Below are 18790 nucleotides of genomic sequence, written 5' to 3'. Positions count from 1 at the left end.
TATACATACTGTCTAATACATTTGAATACACCGTCTTATTAACTGAAAACGACATAACACATTACTGTGATTTAAATAAAGACCTAATTCTGTCAACAATGCGAGGGTGTGTATTGTTAGCTGTTCTTAAAAAAAGCCGTTTTAAGCTCAATCGAACACCCAAAACAAACTTGGCTGATGGCGCCATCTCTGGTACTGAAAGATATTATTTATTGCAACAGTGCGAGTGGTGACGGACCAACCGACACGCAAATAATACTACAAATTAGCGTTATTTCAGGAGAGGGGGCGGGACTCCACGGGCCATGGGTTTAGCAGCGAGAGAGAGGGAGTTACTTTCGATAGAGTGATATCCGTTGCCGTGACTTGTTTCAGATATTGCTTCGTCATAATTTTGTCAAAAACTACTTTGGGCCTCCTTGTCAATGTAATTATTCTCGTGGGATAGGGGTAGGAAGTATGAGACCGGAAATTACATTGTGGTAGACCGGGATAGCACCAGAGAGAGACACCAGCGAGAGAGACCGGAAATTACATTGTGGTGGACCGGGATAACGCCAGAGAGAGACACCAGCGAGAGAGAGGGAGTTACTTTCGATAGAGTGATATCCGTTGCCATGCTTGTTTCAGATATTGCTTCGTCTTTGAGCCTCCTTGTCAATGTGATTATTCTCGTGGGATAGGAAGTATGAGACCGGAAATTACATTGTGGTGGACCGGGATAACACCATAATTATGGTCCTATCAGTATAGTCGCACTAGGACCCAGAGGCTGGATACGAGAGCGGCTAGGCTGTGAACTACGAAAGCACGTCAAGTTGAAGGCACACCTGTGTAAACCAGTACAACAGAGCAGTGCAAAAGCGGGGCATTACTTTGAAGGGATTTTATCATGAGCTGCTGTTGTGGTCACCAGGATCGATTGCCAGGGCGTTGTGGTGGATATTAACGTTACCGAACTCTCTGCAACAACAACTGCAACAACAACGTAGGACATAATATGTGGATCATTTATGGACGTGGGCTTACTTAAGTTTACCTAAAGTGAATCAATGTAACGTTATCGCTGTAATAACGATGAATACGACACAGTAAACGGGTTTGAAATTAATGAAGAACGGTGTTACTACGATGAATGACGTACGAACAGCGATAGCATATACCGGGTAAACAATCAAAACATGAGCCAAAGTGCTTGTTTACGAGATGTAACGTGATACAAGGAAGACGAAGATCCTATCAGGAATCTTTCACTCAAACCGGTGCATTTCGGCGGTCAGAAGAAGTTCCCAATATGCGATAAGTGCGTCGTATAACCTTATCACCCCATCCCACCAGCCATGGAGGACCACGACCCAATCGAAAGGGAGACGCCAGACGTGGCCGAACAATCCGAGCACGATGGTGCGTCAATTGAAAACGGAGTCATGCTGGTGGTCAATCAAAGTCGCATCAAGCCCCCGTTCAGCGTGGTGCTGGCCACATTGCTGTACTGTGCCGAGTTCATCACTGCCTCGGTGATGTGTAGCATGTACCACAAGACCGAGGACACCGTCTGGCTGGGCTTCACGATCTCGTTCGTGTTAGTGCCCGCTGTCCTGATTCAGATGGCGCTGACGTTCTTCCATCGAGACCTGGGAAGAGACCGTCCATTGGTGCTCTTCTTGCATCTCCTCCTCCTGGGGCCTGTGGTTAGGTATGTTTAGCCACGAAGGCGTATGTCCCCACCAAGGCCACCAGTACTTTCCACTGGGCATGAACCCAGTCCATTGCAATGCAGTGCACCTTATTGACCTTGTTAAACCATACAACCCATATATAACCTACCCACTTAGATAGGGTAAATCAGATAGGTAAATACCAAAATTTAAATCTAAATTTATTATTATATTCATTCTATAGTAACTGAAATGGGAGTAGCCTATGCAAAGTGCTCCGAGTCCATAACCTGTTGGATAAATATTGAGTCACCACTCCCATGTAGCAATTGGTGGAGAGACTAATCCTGGCCCTTTGTGCTGATCTTTGATTTGGCAGGCTTTTTAACCGACATAGACTTCACTGTTCACAAGGAAGTACAGGGTGTGGCCTTCATTTTTTATTCAATGTAAACAATTATGATGGGTTGTTCTGCTGTTTCTAACTAAGAAGATTCAGTTTGAGTTAAACCTTTTTGATATATTTGTTCATAGTCAAATAAAGACACACACACACACACACACTTTGTGATTGTACTATCGCATAGATAGTACTACATGATTCAGGCCATCCGAACATGTTTATTTGCATCCAGAGGGTCTCCGAAGCTCCACAGTGGTAGGCCTGTCGGGAGCGAGGCCAGGGTCGTTTATAGCTCTGCTTCTATAATTACACAGTAGCTAGATGTTGAGGTCAACCCCCCAGACAGGAAGCCTGTCACACAATGTTAATCGAACCGGGTAGTGACGTAGTTCGATGACCTGTTCAGTTTTACAGATGTATGATTGGTTTTAGGTTATACTGTGCAAGCTTCCATTTTAAAATACTTTTGATTGAGATGCCTCAAGAGCTGAGCAGAGACAATAATAACATCAAATCTAAGAGGCAGGAGCTGACCTGCAAGATAATGCACTTTATTTAATTTTTTTCAACTTTCCTGTTGATCATGGGTATGAGGTCATTGCCGGTAATATAATCTGGCTATTGTCTAGTAGATGATCCAATTTGGCCACAGGATATTTTATCAATGGCTGATTGCTTCACAGGCAGATGTCTCCTGAGAAAAGCAAATAACATTGCTTTTTTTAACCCTAGTATTTTTCTGTATTTTACTTTGTTCACAAATGTCTCAGTACTCCTTGGTTCATTTACTGAGCTAGCTTTTTCTTTGCTTCCCTTACGATCCCCCTTGTACTGCCATGGAAGTGTTGATTTGTTTACGATTTGTTTGTTGATTCTCCCCATGCCCTGGGAGTGCATGGGGCATAGCTAGGTGGTGTCTTCGGTCAAAACGGGTCAGGACTTGTTCTCTCAGGAGCAGGATACCGGATTGACAAGGCAGAGGGGGACACTAGCTACCAAATGGCACACCACATATTACTGCTCTAGTCTCAGCTTGCAGAGATGAAGTAGTATAATTAGACCTAACAATGGGTTTATCTCTTCCCTAAAAAAAGAAAAGTTTTACAAGTTTTAGTTGAAAGCCCCTCTACGGATTTAAGAGTTTGATGCAAGTCTATAGCAAACTGGTTATTCAATTCAAAGGAGGATATTCAAAATGATTAACATTTTACTACCCAGACGATTATGCTTTATTACTGTATGCGGGATTGATAGTTGAGGGGCTAGGGTGTGTAACTCCCAGCCTAAAGGGCGTGTGCTTGAATCCCGATACCCTCAGTTTATTATACTACAGCATTACCTTAGTGGCTGCACCTTCTTTTTACTGTTTGCACTGTATCTGTTGCCTGATGTTTGCTCACTGTCTTATTTGTTTGACTGTCTGCCCCTCGGCCTCGACACATTCTTATGCATCTGCTCGTATGAGCAATAATGGTACTCTAATCGCAGGCATCGTTGATCGAACGCCCTCACCCAGTCCACTGCAAGTCGCTTGGGTGTAATAATGGCTTGTTGTCGAAATGGTAAATAGTCGTAAAGAACGTTTGCTACTGTGCCAGTTGTACGAGATAATTTTGCACCATGTGTACTGCGTGATAGCATCTGTGTTTTCTGAATTCAGTGCAGACACGTACTGAGATTCTGCTATGACAGCCTCTTGTCGGTCTCATTTTAGAGTGCACTGAATGCTTTCCCATATTGATCTGTTCGGCTGGCCTCCGAATTATTTTTTTATTTTTTCTTCAGAGGGTAATTTCACCTCATAAGCACTCGCGCACGATCAGGAATCCACGTTGGGTACACTCAGCGTAGCTAGATCCTCATTCTTGATCAGTTTCCATAAAAGATAATTGGCAGTGAGTCAGTCTTATGCTCATCCTCCCTTATATCAACGTGCAGTACAGTACAACACTATAACTACCCCAAGCACGGGATACTTATCACTCTGACTATGTCGCATCAACATATTTATGAAGCTTGCAGACTATTCTATTATGCCTCCAAACTTCGTAGATAAGAGCAGTGTCTTGTTTCCTCGGAACGGTGCGTTTGTGGAGGTGTTTTTGTGATTCAGCGTATGCTCTCCAGGTTCCCAGCACAGGGAAAGGGTCCACCAAGCGACAGCTGAAATAACACGGACTGAAAATGGCTGACGGCTGAGTCTGAACTTTGAATGTCAGCAGTATGGCGGCTGAGCTGTTGGCAACTGCGATAGCATGAGGGACCCACTATGTCCAAACTTGGGTCCGCAGCTTGTTTGGAGAGACAGACAACATTCCAGAACTGTTCTGTTACTTCTAGTGTTGGGTTGGGGAATCCACACGGGCTGTGGCCTGTGTTACAAAGAACAGCTGCTCTAAAGAAACTTGCACTAAATAAATGAGTTCTCACTGAATCACATCAAAGCCAGAACCATTGGATGGCTTAAAAATGCGATAACGCTATTATTATTTCTAAATCATGAGCTTTTTAGATATGTCAGATGGTGGCATGATAATGAAACAAGATATGCAGAAGTTAGGGGAGAAAGGGAGGAGACAATTTATGAATTCTAAGTCTTTTGATGACCACAGCAATGTTCTCTTTGACGGTTAACAGTCATTACATTCACCTTGTGACTCAAAATGTAGCCACGTCTTGCCTTATTTAGACCCGACACTTCATGCTGTTGAACGTTTGGTTCATTGCCCTTTACTGCCCTCTAGTGGATTTTCACACTCATTCCGTTATTTAGTCCAGGGTTCCTCAACCTTTAGGCCCAGTATACATGTTGGACATATTTTCAGGGTCTGGTATTTGGGGGGCGGGGGGATAAAAACCATACAAACCATTATATGCCTGGGTCATCATATCTAATGAACACTGATACTGAAGACCATTTCTCAATATATTTTATAAACGGCCAGTAACAGTCTGTGATACACAGTCCTGACAACATAACTCTGATATACTTTGTAAACCTCAAGCCAATACAAACTTAAAAATGAGCTTGTCCATCGTCTGTTAACAGTATAACCATAAAACAATATGTTGGTGTTGTTCCTTGCCATTGAATCTTGTATAGAAGTGTAGAACTGGAGAGCCTCTTTTTACACAATCCCCTGCAGACACAGATGCAGAAGAGTTTCCTGAAATACGTGTGTTGTGCACATACTTGTGTTGTGCACAAACTAGAATAACTTGTTTTTGAAGAAATCACACAATTAGTTAAAGTACTAAAATATGCTCATGGTGTTGGGAATGCTAATGTTGCCCGACATATTTAGAGATAACAGCATTGCAGCTTGTAGAAATTCCGACAGGCCACTTTCATTTGTTTTGGGACAAACCCCTATTTGGATAACTATGCGTTATTTACCGCCGGTGAATATTCAGTTTGAAACATGAGTCACTTTAAGCCAAACCGATCTTGGTCACTATGACAACATGTCTCCGCACCACCAAATAGTTTTTATTCTTTATACCAAAGTATATTAAAATATCAACATCTACATGAGTATACTGGCTAATGGAGAACTTTAACTCAAGTACTAGTTCCTGTATTAAAAACCAAAATCAAGAAGGCAATTATATTTTGTGATATGGAAAATGACAAATCAACCTGCCAAAGAATTGTTTTTTAAAGCCACCTGCTGATTTAGAGGAAATTGGTTGTTTTAGCACTACCTCTCACCAGACACTTGGACCAGCTCCACTGCTAATTTGTATAAGGCATAGCAATGGGCAGAGATGCTAATCACATGTGGTCAGGGTTGAAGTTTGCTGCTCTCGCAGCACACCATTGTTTCCAAGGTGTTTGATCCTAACCTCTTTAGATTTCCCCTCTCCGGGAAATGCAAGCTAAACAAGTAGCCATACTATGGGGTTACTTGTCCAAACAGACGGATAGATCGATTTTGCCAACTGTAATGTTACACATGAATCAGGTCATCAGTTTGGTCATCATTTCATCCAGTCACTAAACATTCTCCTTATATGACTTACAACACACGCAAGTTATCTGCACACTTTTCAGCTTGAGCTGAAATATGAGGAGTGATAGTGTGCTGCTGCCCCCCTCTGGGTCAAAATATATACCCTCCCCAAGCATCTCTAGCCCTGCTCTCTTCTCCATGTCGACCCCAGGTGCCTGGAAGCGCTGGTGGTCTACTACAAGGCCGGGAAGAAAGAGGAGCCCTACGTCACCATCTCCAGGAAGATCGGGCTGAAGCGGGGCCATGACATGCCCATGGAGTGGGAGATCGGACACTCGGAGCGCAAGCTGGCCGCTCACCGCAACGCCTTCAAGCGCACGGCGCTGATCCAGGCCTTCCTGGGCTCCACCCCCCAGCTCACGCTGCAGCTCTACGCCACCATCCAGGAGAAGTACTTCCTCCCCACACGGGGTAAGAACTCCCCCCCTCCCCCCCCCGATAAGAAGCCGCCTTGAGTTTTAATCGGCTTGACTCTCGTGTAATCGTAGCTGATAGGAAGCAATGACATATTTAAAATGTCATATTTGTATACATGGTGCCCTATAAGGCATCCCCTTGGTTGTAATTATTTAGCAGTATCCATGCCTAACCTAAGAAACAAGACTACCCACAGCTGAATCTATGGGTAAATCTACTCAATGACCTACTCGTACTTATTTTAAATTCACACGTAATTCTCTAACTAATTCACAACCAGGCTCCAGTTTCTGTTTAAACAACATTCCAAGGAACTACAATAGTCAAGTCATATGTCTTTTTTTTTTTTTACAGCACATCAAGTTCCTCAGAATGGTTGTAAAAGTTCCCTGAGTGTAACGGTGACTCATCATAATTGCTGTAATAACGGGCACTTGCCAATCAATCCATTAGAAATGACGATAACCTTGTCGATGGTATATTCCGTACATACCACTGGGTGTCAGCAGTTCTCTGCGTTACAACCCAAGAGAGGGCTGAAAACGACAGCGCTCAGACACTTTGAGGGAAACCGCTTGGTCGTCCTTTTTAGTCCATAGTGGGCTTGATTCTCAGAGGGTACAGTGTCTTCTCTAAAGGATCCCTGTTTGTGTGTGTGTGTGCTCTGGTTCCTCCAGTCGCCCTGATGGTCATCACCCTGGTGTCCATCACGTACGGCGCCCTGGTGTGCAGCGTGCTCGCCATCCAGATCCGCTACGACAACTACAAGGTGCGGCTGCGCCCGGGCGCCTACGTCTGCATGATCGTCTGGCGGGGCCTGGAGATCGCCACGCGCATCACGTCCCTGGTGCTGTTCAGCACGGCGCTCGTCCACTGGATGATCCCCGTGGGGCTGGTCAACCTGCTCTTCTTCTTCTTCCTGCCGTGGGCCGAGTTCTGGGCGCGCAGGGGCACGCTGCCCGAGAACGTGGAGAAGAACTTCTCCAAGCTGGGCACCACGGTGGTGCTGTGCATGTTCACGCTGCTCTACGCCTGCATCAACGTCTTCTGCTGGTCGGCCGTGCAGCTGGACCTGAGCCACCGGGAGCTGATCGAGAAGAAGCAGCGTTGGGACCGCCTCGCCGTCTACTACACGGCCCGCTTCGCCGAGAACTGCCTGCTCATCGGCCTGTGGTACGTCCACAAGTCGGACTTCTACGAGTACGTGTGCGCGCCCATGCTGGTGGTGCAGCTGGTGGTGTGCTACGGCATGGCCGTGCTCTTCATGCTGCTCTTCTACCAGTACTTCCACCCGTGCAAGCGGCTCTTCAAGCACAACGTCCACGACTGCCTGCACTGCGTGTGCTTCAAGGGCCGGGGGCGAGGGCGGGGGTCCGGCGAGCCGCGCAACTCCTACTCCACCAACGCCACCATGGTGCTGGTGGCGGACGAGCTGCCGCCGGGCATCGCCAGCCGACCGGACGACCGGGAGACGGACATCTTGGACATCATGGAGGCGGCCTGATGAGGACGAGGGCCAGGGTTCAGGGAGGAGGTATCTGACACGAAAGGACCTTTTATAAACCGTGAAAGGACCTATAGACGATGGGACGACGCCTAGGAGTGAATGCACATCGGGGGGACATGCTGTTAGTTACTTTGCACGATGGAAGTCGATGCAGCTACACCGACCTGTTTTCAAACGGAGTGGAGCACGCTGATTTTACTGATGGTGGGTGGTTGGAACGAGGAAGGGGTTGTTCACCGTGGACTTTAGGCCTCGAGTCAGAGTAGTCGTGTTGGTCAAACGATTCAGACTATGTTCTCCGGTTTCGCAAGCTAGGGTGCCGTCGGACAAAACGCAAAGCTCACCACTCATTTACCGAAGCAGTTATGATCGCTGTGGCACCGGGAGTGCAAGGCGCTCGAAAGAATGTCATGTGTTGAGTGTTGGGTCGGCGGTGCACAAAGATTACTTTGAGGGCATTTGCTGCAACAGGCCAGGAAGAGGGAACCAGGTGTGTTGGCTTAGGTCCAAGTGGCTCAAGCCTTTAGGGGGGGGGGGGGGGGGAGGGGGTGTTTCCATTATTTTATTGTATTATTTTTTTTTATAAAAGATTCTTTCCAGCACATTTGCGTTGCGTCCATCACTGAATATGAAGCTGCACCATCAAACCCCCTGATTAAAAGGAAAGGAGACAAGAAAAAGGTCAACCTAAAGTTTACGTACCGATGCTACTAACTCCTATTTATGAAAAGCAAGGCTTTTTTTAACTTAGGTTTGCCTGATCAGTTTTGCCTTTGCACATGGATCAATCAGTAAAGTGTTGCCGTGCTACCTATAAAAGATTTTAACCGAATGAACCATAGAAGACGTGTAGATGAACACTGCTAATACAAATTGTTGTTATGGAGTAAAGCTATCTTATGTGTATTGGTACGTAGGTAATGCTGTTATTTTTCATGTCTTGATCGTAAGCATCAGTGCCTTGACCTCTGCTATGTGTAGTCTACTTGAATCTCGAATTAAATAAACTGTCTTAACACACACCTCTGGCTCCCATCACAGGATGTTTTTGTGTTGAAGTGCTTCAAAACATCATGCTTCATTTGAAAACCTCAAAACATCCTTCTGATTCCAAACATCATGCTTTATTCAAAACATCTGAAAATCAAGACGTCTGAATTGGAAACATCATTTGGAAATATTGAACAGCATTCTGACTTGAAAACAAATTGCACTTTTGCAATCACCATGCGCACCAGAATCCCCCATCGCCATCACACAAACACACACACACACACACACACACACACACACACACACACACACACACACACACACACACACACACACACACACACACACACACACACACACACAGGGGGGGACCTGATGAGCACCAAATTATGGAATTCCCTAGACATCAGAATTGTATGCAAGAAGTGGCTATCACCTTGAAACTCAATTCTTTGCAAACGCTAGTGTTGAACAATAGTGTCTCATTTCAAATACTCGGGGCTGGCACTGAGACTACAAGTTATGTTGCAGAGGAAAAGTACACACATGGTCTACACGTCAAATACATTTAATTATCTACTTTTAATCAGTTCATATGAATTAAAAGTATCTTTAAAGTACAAAGCGTATTTAACGTACAAACTATATATTTGTTTTCTTCATTTAACCCATAGAAACGCACAAACTTCTGTAGACTTATAGTATTGCGCTTTTTATTTTATATATTTCATTGCATTTTCTTTCATGGTTAACCATCTGAAGTTCTGTTTATTGATTTGATAGGATTGCACAGAAAACAAATCATTATGCATCGTGTTGAAAAAGAGATGAACAACATTACGTTTGGAGCACTTCTCCTACATTGAGGTGATGTGGATCAAGTAGCCTACTTAGTTTATTGACACTTCTCTAGTGTACAATGTCTCAAATAAAGACCAGAGGATACAACGGTTGAAACCCTTATCTTTCTTTTTAATCCCTATCCCGTCATAACGATAAACCTAAAAATTGTAATGGGCCTACTCGCAATCTAAGAAAACCGATAAGAGATGATGTAATCACTTGCCATATAAACCAACACAGAAGTTAGTTTACTTCACGAACTGCGAACATAAGCATGCAATTCCCTTTAGTTCTCTTGTTCAAATATATCCAATCCCAGGAGCCTACCAGTAACAACCTGTAAGACAATCTGGCGTCTGCCTCAGGATCTATCGAATCTGCTTCAGAGCTTTGAACTTGAAGGTTGAGTCTTCCTGGCAGGCAGGCAAATTTAACAAGCACTCACAATCCTTTTCAAACGAAGTCCACCGAGGTATAAGCACGAAACACACTGTTATGTTTCTCCACTGTTGTTTGTTGGCCTACAGGTTATTGTTGTTGACTTCCCTGGTATCCCATTCAAGGGACCTACAATGATGACATGGTGACCTTCAGGTCATGTTTCATGTCATATCAATGTGTGCCTTTACTTCATCTTTTTAGCAGTGCTGCTTAAGCCTATTTCAAATACTTTGAATTTGATAGTTGATCATATTTACAGACACAAAATGTGTGTATCTCTTTTGTTCATTTGAATGGAAAAAGGGTGGGGTATGCCCACCGCCTGCCCTTTATTCAGAAACATGAACGTACAGTTCTCTTTGGCTTCCCAGATGTCCAGCATTTCAACCAAAAGATTGCCTATTGGTCTGGCCAATTTTGCAATCTGTGTTCCGGTTGGACCACTGCCCAATGGTGAGGTCATCATACAGTCCACCCTATGACGTCGCTGTAATGAACAAAGGCTTTCCTGGAACAGTGCAGCCGATGGGAGGGTTCCCCCTCGTGGTTTACAGGCCAGGTCCTCAAACCGCTCCCTGCGGAGAGGCTGAGCATCGGCCCAGCTCAGCTACTGGTCCATGCAGTGGTAGACTTTGGAGATGAACAACTCACACACGCGCACACACACACACACACGCACGCACGCACGCGCACACACACACACACACACACACACACACACACACACACACACACACACACACACACACACACACACACACACACACACACACACACACACACACAGCCACAGACATCTACCCTGGTAGACAATAACAGTAATCTGTACATGGAACTCGACATATCCACTTATTGAGTTGTCATCACGTCGACCATACTGACCAACATTGCCACTCTTGCAAGTATTTTACTATGTTGAAAGACAGAAACATGTTAGGGATCTTTAGCTTAATTTAAAAAAAACAAATAGTTTACCAACACTTTATTACTCTCCCTGACCGCACGAGGACCATCTTTATACCATATGGCCTCCGTGAAAGCGGCTGCTCTACTATAAATGTAGCTACAAGTCAAGCCACTAGAGGCTGCTAATGTTAAAACCTACATGGTGCAGGTCTAAGATACCTACATTTGCAGATGCGTTGTAAGCAATCAATTTGTGAATGTGAGGATTGGTTGTAAAGGCATAGGGCCGCAAATACAATGGATTCCTAGGACAGATTACATTTTCAAACTTCAAACGCATCAAAAAGGTTTCACCAACAGCATGGTGAAGAACAAACCCTAACTCTAGAGAGTAGTATTTTCTTTTTTAAATTGACTTTACGACTTCAATGAGTTTTTTATAACTCTGATGCATTGTGTTCTCAAAATGTAAAGGTTCATATGTGTGTATGTTTCTGTCTGTCTGTATATGTGTCTGCGTGTGTATGTGTCTGTCTGCCTGTCTTTCTGTGTGTTTGTGGGAACACGTTTATTTCCTTTTAGGCTATCTAGAGCAGTAGGTGCACGGTAAAGGTTGTTTCCTCATTCCTCTCGATCAACCCCAGTCCAGGAATAATGGAGTGTTGAAACCTTCTTCTCTGTGACGTGACTCATGGAACGGGTCTATGTTATGTGCGCTTCCTTTTGTCCGGCCCAACGTGGTGAGTAGGAGGAGTTCAGGCAGGTGTTTATAATAACTTGAGGTCGGTTTAAGATGTGATCATTGAAGCGTTGGCACAGATTCAGCAATATGGGGAATATGATCATCAACCATGGACTTACATCCTTCATACTGGTAAAAACGTTATTTCACGTTACTGTTTTAGAGTAGGCTACTTATTTACCCAACAACGCTTGTGCTGTTTAGTCCGACATGTCTTCCATCAGAAATATGAAAAAAAATAATCCTGATTTATTTTTTTGGGATACAGGTTGTTTGGATGAGCATCAACATTTTCCTCTTCGTCTGGTTTTACTTTTTCTACGATTTGGGAGATCAATTTTACTACACGCGACACCTCCTCGGCGTGAGTAGCCTACACGTTGAAATACGTTGTGTGAAGGTGGTAGTGAAGAGTTGGTGTGCCTGCAGGCTCATCGTATCACAGGCGCAATGTTAATGTTGTTCTTTCGATCTTCAGTCCGCCCTGGCCTGGGCCAGAGCCCCTGCTGCCGTGCTCAACTTCAACTGTCTGCTCATTCTACTGCCGGTGTGTCGCAACCTGCTGTCCCTGATCCGGGGCTCCTTTATGGTAATAGCAAATTAACAACAATGATGATGATGATGATGATGATGATGATGACGAAAATAATATGGTTGCATGGTATAAAAAAGCTGTTATAACTGTTTATATATATATATATATATATATATATATATATATATATATATATATATATATATATATATATATATATATATATATATATATATATATATAGTTGAATAATCCAAATATTTTTTTTCCACTAGTGCTGTGGAAGAACAATGAGGAAACAGCTTGACAAAAACATAAGCTTCCATAAATTGGTCGCCTATATGATTGGCCTGATGACAGGTAAATGCAAATATTTGACAGATTTGAGATTTGTAAACCATGGGAAAAACATCCTTTAAATCCGAGAACATGGTCTCTCAGGGTTTGGGTTAAACGTTCCCTTTGAGAGATCTACTGTTAAGGCGTTGGGGTGTTGTTTGTGACCGCCAGCCGTCCACACCATCGCCCACCTCCTGAACGTGGAGTGGTACAACAACAGCAGGCGCAGAATGTACGACCCACTCAGCACAGCGCTGTCTGATCTGCCGGACGGTAACAACACCACCTACCTGAACCCCATCCGCAACATTGACGTGGTGAGTTAACCAAACAGTTCCACACACACACACACACACACACACACACACACACACACACACACACACACACGCACACGCACACGCACGCACACGCACACACGCGCGCGCTCACACACGCACACGCACACACACGCACGCACGCAAGCGCGCAGCCGTGGGAAATGTTACAGTAGCTTTTTGGTTTCTGTGGCTTTACACACATACACACACACACATACAGAGAAAATGTTACAGTAGCTTTTATTTTTCTGTGGCTTTACAACACACACACACACACACACACACACACACATCCACACACACTCTATTAGCTGTCCGATGATTACGCTTGCTCCAGGGATGGGCGTGGTGGGGGGGGGGGGTCAACGACGTTGCCACTGGTGCCACTTCTCATGGGCGTAGAGTCCGATCCTTGAGCCACACATTCGTCTGCGGATGAAGCAAGGGAAACCAGATATCAGGAAGTTACCAGCCGCCCGCTGGTGTCTCTGGATGCGCCTCTCGGAACGTCGGTCTTGGTTAGTTTGGTGAATTTTACAAACTAGTTACCTGCCAGTTTCAAGCTGTGTGAGGGGGATGTTGGCCCGCTTTAGGAGGTCCCTGGTGTAGTCCTTAAAGCGCCGCCTTTGCCCTCCAGCGGAGCGCCTTGCGCCCATCAGTTGGCTGTAGAGGACGTGGCGGGGCAGGCGGTGCTCAGGCATGCGTATGGTGTGCCCTATCCAGGGCAGATGTTTTTTGGCCACAGCTGCTTCCATACAGATTGAGCCGCTGTTGCTGAGGATGTCTGTATGGGGGATTTCCCAGGACACACCGAGTATCTTCTGCAGGCAGCGGATACGGAAGGCCTCTAGGTTGCTGATGTTCTGGCGGTATGGAGTCCATGACTCTGCCCCATAAAGCAAAGTGGAGAGACATAGCGCGTTGTAAACAGCGACCTTGGTACTGACCTTCAGGTTACGGTCTTCAAAAACCCTGCTGTGCAGGCGTCCAAATGATGATGAGGCTGTTTTGATCCGGGTGTGTATTTCTGTGTCAAGGGAGCAGCATGAGGCCAAAGTGGAGCCCAGGTAGGTGAAGTGATCCACTGTTTTAAGTGGAACACCGTGCATGTGGAAATTGGGGGGGGGGGGTGGGGGGGGGGGGGGGTTGGGGGCGGGGGTGTTGAGATGGGACATGACCTCGGTTTTTTTAATGTGAACCTGTAGGCCAATGGATTGGTACAGACTGGATATTGTGTTAAGGGCTTGCTGCATGGCTGTGAGCTAAGATGGCGCAGTCATCAGCATACTGAAGCTCACAGATTTGCCGGGTCTTTGTCTTTGTGTGGGCCTGGAGCCGACGGATGTGGAAGAGGCTTCCATCGAGGCGGTATTCCACATGGACACCGTCTTCATGTCCCATGACACTGTGACAGAGGCCGGTGATGGCGGAGAGGAGGATGTTAAAGAGCACCGGAGCCAAGACACAGCCCTGCTTCACTGCAACGTTTACCTTGGAAAACTCTGACTGGAGTTCTCCTGTGAGCACTCTGGCTTGCATCCCGTCATGCAGCTGCTGTAGGATGCTATGAATCTTGGGTGGTACCCCGAGTTTGCAGAGGTATTTCCAGAGCAACTCGCGGTTGACGGTGTCAAAAGCTTTGCTGAGGTCGATGAAGGCTATGTAAAGGTCGTTGTGATGCTCTCGACTCCTCTCCAGCATGCTGCCTCGAGACAAAAACCATGTCTGTCGTGGATCTGGTCTTACACACACACAGACAGACAGACAGACAGACAGACAGACAGACAGACAGACAGACAGACAGACAGACAGAAAAAAAGTTACAGTAACTTATTTTTCTGTGGCTTTACAACACACGCACACATACACAAATAGCCATGGTAAATGTTACAGTAGCTTTTATTTTTCTGTGCCTTTACACACACACACACACACACACACACACACACACACACACACACACACACACACACACACACACACACACACACACACACACACACACACACACACACACACACACACACACACACACACACACAGACAGAGAGAAAATGTTGCAGTAACTTTTATTTTTCTGTGGCTTTACAACACACACACACACACGCAGTACTTTAACGTTGATCCCTTGTGTGTTCTCCGTGGCTCTCTGGGCCTCAGAACGCGCAGCAGAACCCCACCTACTTCGCCATGACCAGCCTGGCGGGAATTACCGGCGTCATCATCACGCTCTGCCTCATCCTCATCATCACCTCGTCCATGGAGGTCATCCGCCGGTCCTACTTCGAGGTCTTCTGGTACACACATCACCTCTTCGTCATCTTCTTCATCGGCCTGGTCATCCACGGAGCAGGGTAAGCAGGGTCCAAGGACCCGGAGTTTGAATCCGGGGTTTGTGATTGGCTTATCCCGGACCTAGCAATTCTAATGTGTTGAAGCAGAACTTCCTCGGGGGGAGACGGCATAGAGCCTGCACCGGAAACCAAATATGGGCTTGTTTCCTGCTTCGTTACCAAGATATGATACGGATAAAACAAATTGCCGTGAAGGGATGAAGCTTTCAATAGGTGGAAAGCTTCATCCCACAGTGTTGATTTGAAACCTTCACAGATTTGTTATGTTTACCACTGCTGGCCAAGTTTATGCTTACTATCATAGCCAATCACTCGCTTAAAGATCCCCTTCCCAGCCCCATGAATGATCTAAGCAAATATGAAGCAAAAGAAAGTGGAATGCCCCGTTTTCCCAGATTTGAACTAGTTTGCCATCAGACTTTTGATATTAATCTACTTGATTGGTCATCTCTCTCCCTCTCCTGCCTATCCCAGACGCATCGTGAGGAGTCAGCAGAATTTGGTACAGCACAACTACACGCTCTGTAAGGACCGCATTGAGAGCTGGGGGAAGGTCGCTGAGTGTCCTTACCCTCAGTTCGCTGGAGGTGCCCCTGGGGTGAGCCCAATTCACCCTCCTCCTTCAGTTTAGTCGTGTGAAACCGTCGTTCACAATGTTTCGCTTACTTTGATTGACCGTGACTTCCCCTGTGACTTTCAGACGTGGATGTGGGTGATCGGTCCGATGTTTCTGTATCTGTGCGAGCGCATTCTACGCTTCATCCGCTACACGCAGACGGTCAAATACAGGAAGGTAGGGGATGGCTGCCATGTTCTTATTACATCTTACCATGTTTTTTATTTTCATAGTACTGCGCTTCAAAATTTGTGTTTCTAGTTCTGTGGCCGTCTTGTGTGTGTTATCCAAAATTGTTGAACATGTTTGATTTTTAAAGAAAATTCAACACGGATCTATGTTTGCGTTACGTGTTGTATTATGCTATTCACCTTCAGTCCTTCTTTGTCTTTCAAAATGTTTACATCCAGATTGTGATCAGACCGTCCAAGGTGCTAGAGCTGCAGTTGGTGAAAGCTGGTTTCAAGATGGAGGTGGGCCAATACGTCTTCCTCAACTGCCCCGCCATCTCCCATCTCGAGTGGCATCCGTTCACCATGACCTCTGCCCCCGAAGAGGACTTCTTCAGCGTCCACATTCGCTCGGTGGGTGACTGGACACAGAAGCTCATCAGTATGGTGGAAGAGCTGCCTGAGGGGACACAGGGACCCAGGTGAGTCCCTCCTTTAGTTTGTCCTTTTCGCATTATACTGATCTATTTGTGTCGAGCACAAAGCACTAAACAGGATGATCTAGCCGATCTATAGGTCTTTGTCTTTGTGAGAAACCCTGATGTTGCAAACACGGTTTCAAACTGTCACTAGCAAACGATCCACCTTTCTTCCTAAGAATGGGCGTTGACGGTCCCTTCGGCACAGCCAGTGAAGACGTGTTTGACTATGAGGTCAGCATGCTGGTCGGAGCAGGCATCGGGGTGACCCCCTTCGCGTCAATCCTCAAGTCCATCTGGTACAAATTCAAGGATTCCGACCCCAAGTTGCGCACTCGAAAGGTAACAAGTTGGGCAAGGTCAGGTGAAACCGGTCCTCTGCTTTTGTGTTTTTAAAACGCTGCACTGATTGTTTTGAAAAACTTCTTGACCTGCAGCCCAATCTTTGTATGCAGTTGTGCAAGCTACGCCCTGCTTCCTTGTTGCAGATCTACTTTTACTGGTTGTGCCGGGAAACCCATGCCTTCGAGTGGTTTGCAGACCTTCTACAGGTGCTAGAGAAGGAGATGGAAGAGAGAGGAATGGGGGATTTCCTCACCTACAAACTCTTCCTGACCGGATGGGATCAGAGCCATGTGCGTGGTCGATACCTCATTCTCTCTTCAATAATTACGGGCTTTCCAAAGGCCATACAGAGCTGGAATGTTCATAGGTCCATGATTAACTCTCCCATCCATCCTTTCTCATAGACTGATCATGTGATGGTTCGTTTTGACGAGGACACAGACGTTGTGACTGGACTCAAGCAAAAAACTAATTACGGAAGACCCAACTGGGAGAAAGAGTTTGAGCAAGTTCGTAAAGAGAATCCGTCGTAAGTGGGAACAATTTCCTTTCAGGGAAATAAATGAAATTTGTGAGTTTGCACAAGACCTTATCAGAGCTGGGCTGTAATAACTTGGGTGTTTTTGATTGTGTCCTTTCAGATCTACTGTAGGAACCTTCTTGTGTGGCCCAGCAGTCTTAGCCAAGGTGTTGGAGAAGAAATGTGCCAAATACTCAGACGTGGATCCTCGCAAGACTCGATTTTACTTCAACAAAGAGAATTTCTAGACGTGGGTTCCCCTTGGTGAGTGATGACCGTCAAGGCACCGAACGATGAAGGCCTGAATATCTATCAGACCTGAAGAACCATCCTCACATGCAACCATTTTGGATCCTGCCTCTATCCACAGACCTGAAATGATAGTAACCAAAACAAACTAGTTTCTATAACAAAAGCTTTGGGTTGGATTGGAAGTTCCTGGATGGCTCGGGGCAAGGGCCGGTTCCTTCCAGTTACATTGGTGTGAATCATGGCTGGTGAGTCAAACTCCAGTCAAATGTAAAACTGTTTGCATATCTTTCCTTCAATTCTCAACCGTTCAACTTTACGCTTGGAAAGTGTAATGCTGGGGATGCAAGGAAGTGCAATGTCGAGTGTGAAGTTGTGTGGTTCTTGATAAAGCCGCAAGCAGCCCTAGCCAGGCAATCGATTGTTCCAAAAATGCATGTTATGAATGGGCACTGCAGTAGTTAAGGAGAATATTGAAAGGGGAACTGGCTGTTACCACATACATGATTGACCTTTATTACCTGATGAATTACCTTGACATGGATGTCTTAATGTACTGAATTTTATTTTTCTTCTACTTGCCATTCTTAAACATAACCTCACTTATTTCATTAAATCTCTAATGAATCAGTGTGTCTTATACATAACATGCTTAAAAATGTACTGTAAATGCTGTACAACTGGAACAGCCTTGTGTTTCGAATGTTTTAATAAATATCTTTCATATTAATTTGACATTCCCCACCTTTCTCAAAGAAACAATGGCTTATTATATTTCTGCTCAATCACAGGGATTTCCTTGTGCGATAACGAAACCGGTCCAAAGTGCTTACGAGCTGTCACGCAGCAATGGCGTCATTGTCACACACACACACTGCCTGGAACCACCATCACACTTTGTGGTGAAAGTAATAAAATGGTAATTAAACAATCTATTTGA

The 18790-nt window shown here is 45.4% G+C and overlaps 2 protein-coding genes across 3 annotated transcripts; both read left to right on the top strand.

The window, feature by feature from the left end:
• The first annotated feature begins 585 nt into the window (after positions 1–585).
• On the top strand, positions 586–9020 carry xkrx (XK related X-linked). Its single transcript, XM_030368609.1, has 3 exons — positions 586–1696; positions 6226–6485; positions 7169–9020. The coding sequence occupies exons 1-3, from the start codon at positions 1341–1343 to the stop codon at positions 7993–7995; spliced, it is 1443 nt and encodes a 480-aa protein (XP_030224469.1). The 5' UTR covers positions 586–1340; the 3' UTR covers positions 7996–9020.
• Positions 9021–11880: 2860 nt separating this feature from the next.
• nox1 (NADPH oxidase 1) lies at positions 11881–18580 on the top strand. Of its 2 annotated transcripts, XM_030368285.1 has the most exons (14): positions 11893–12055; positions 12192–12287; positions 12402–12512; positions 12734–12818; positions 12969–13114; positions 15278–15471; positions 15946–16069; positions 16172–16264; positions 16498–16739; positions 16916–17078; positions 17225–17371; positions 17486–17610; positions 17723–17865; positions 17972–18580. In XM_030368285.1, the coding sequence occupies exons 1-13, from the start codon at positions 12011–12013 to the stop codon at positions 17847–17849; spliced, it is 1698 nt and encodes a 565-aa protein (XP_030224145.1). In that variant the 5' UTR covers positions 11893–12010; the 3' UTR covers positions 17850–17865; positions 17972–18580. The 2 variants fall into 2 exon arrangements, 1 of the variants encoding a protein (XP_030224145.1); XR_003978300.1 differs by lacking the exon at positions 17972–18580 and having other exon boundaries at positions 11881–12055; positions 17225–17366; positions 17723–17846.
• The last annotated feature ends 210 nt before the right edge of the window (positions 18581–18790 follow it).

This window comes from Gadus morhua, chromosome 10 (assembly GCF_902167405.1).
Source record: "Gadus morhua chromosome 10, gadMor3.0, whole genome shotgun sequence".
Taxonomy (NCBI): domain Eukaryota; kingdom Metazoa; phylum Chordata; class Actinopteri; order Gadiformes; family Gadidae; genus Gadus; species Gadus morhua.
This window is presented reverse-complemented; position numbering and strand designations above follow the sequence as displayed.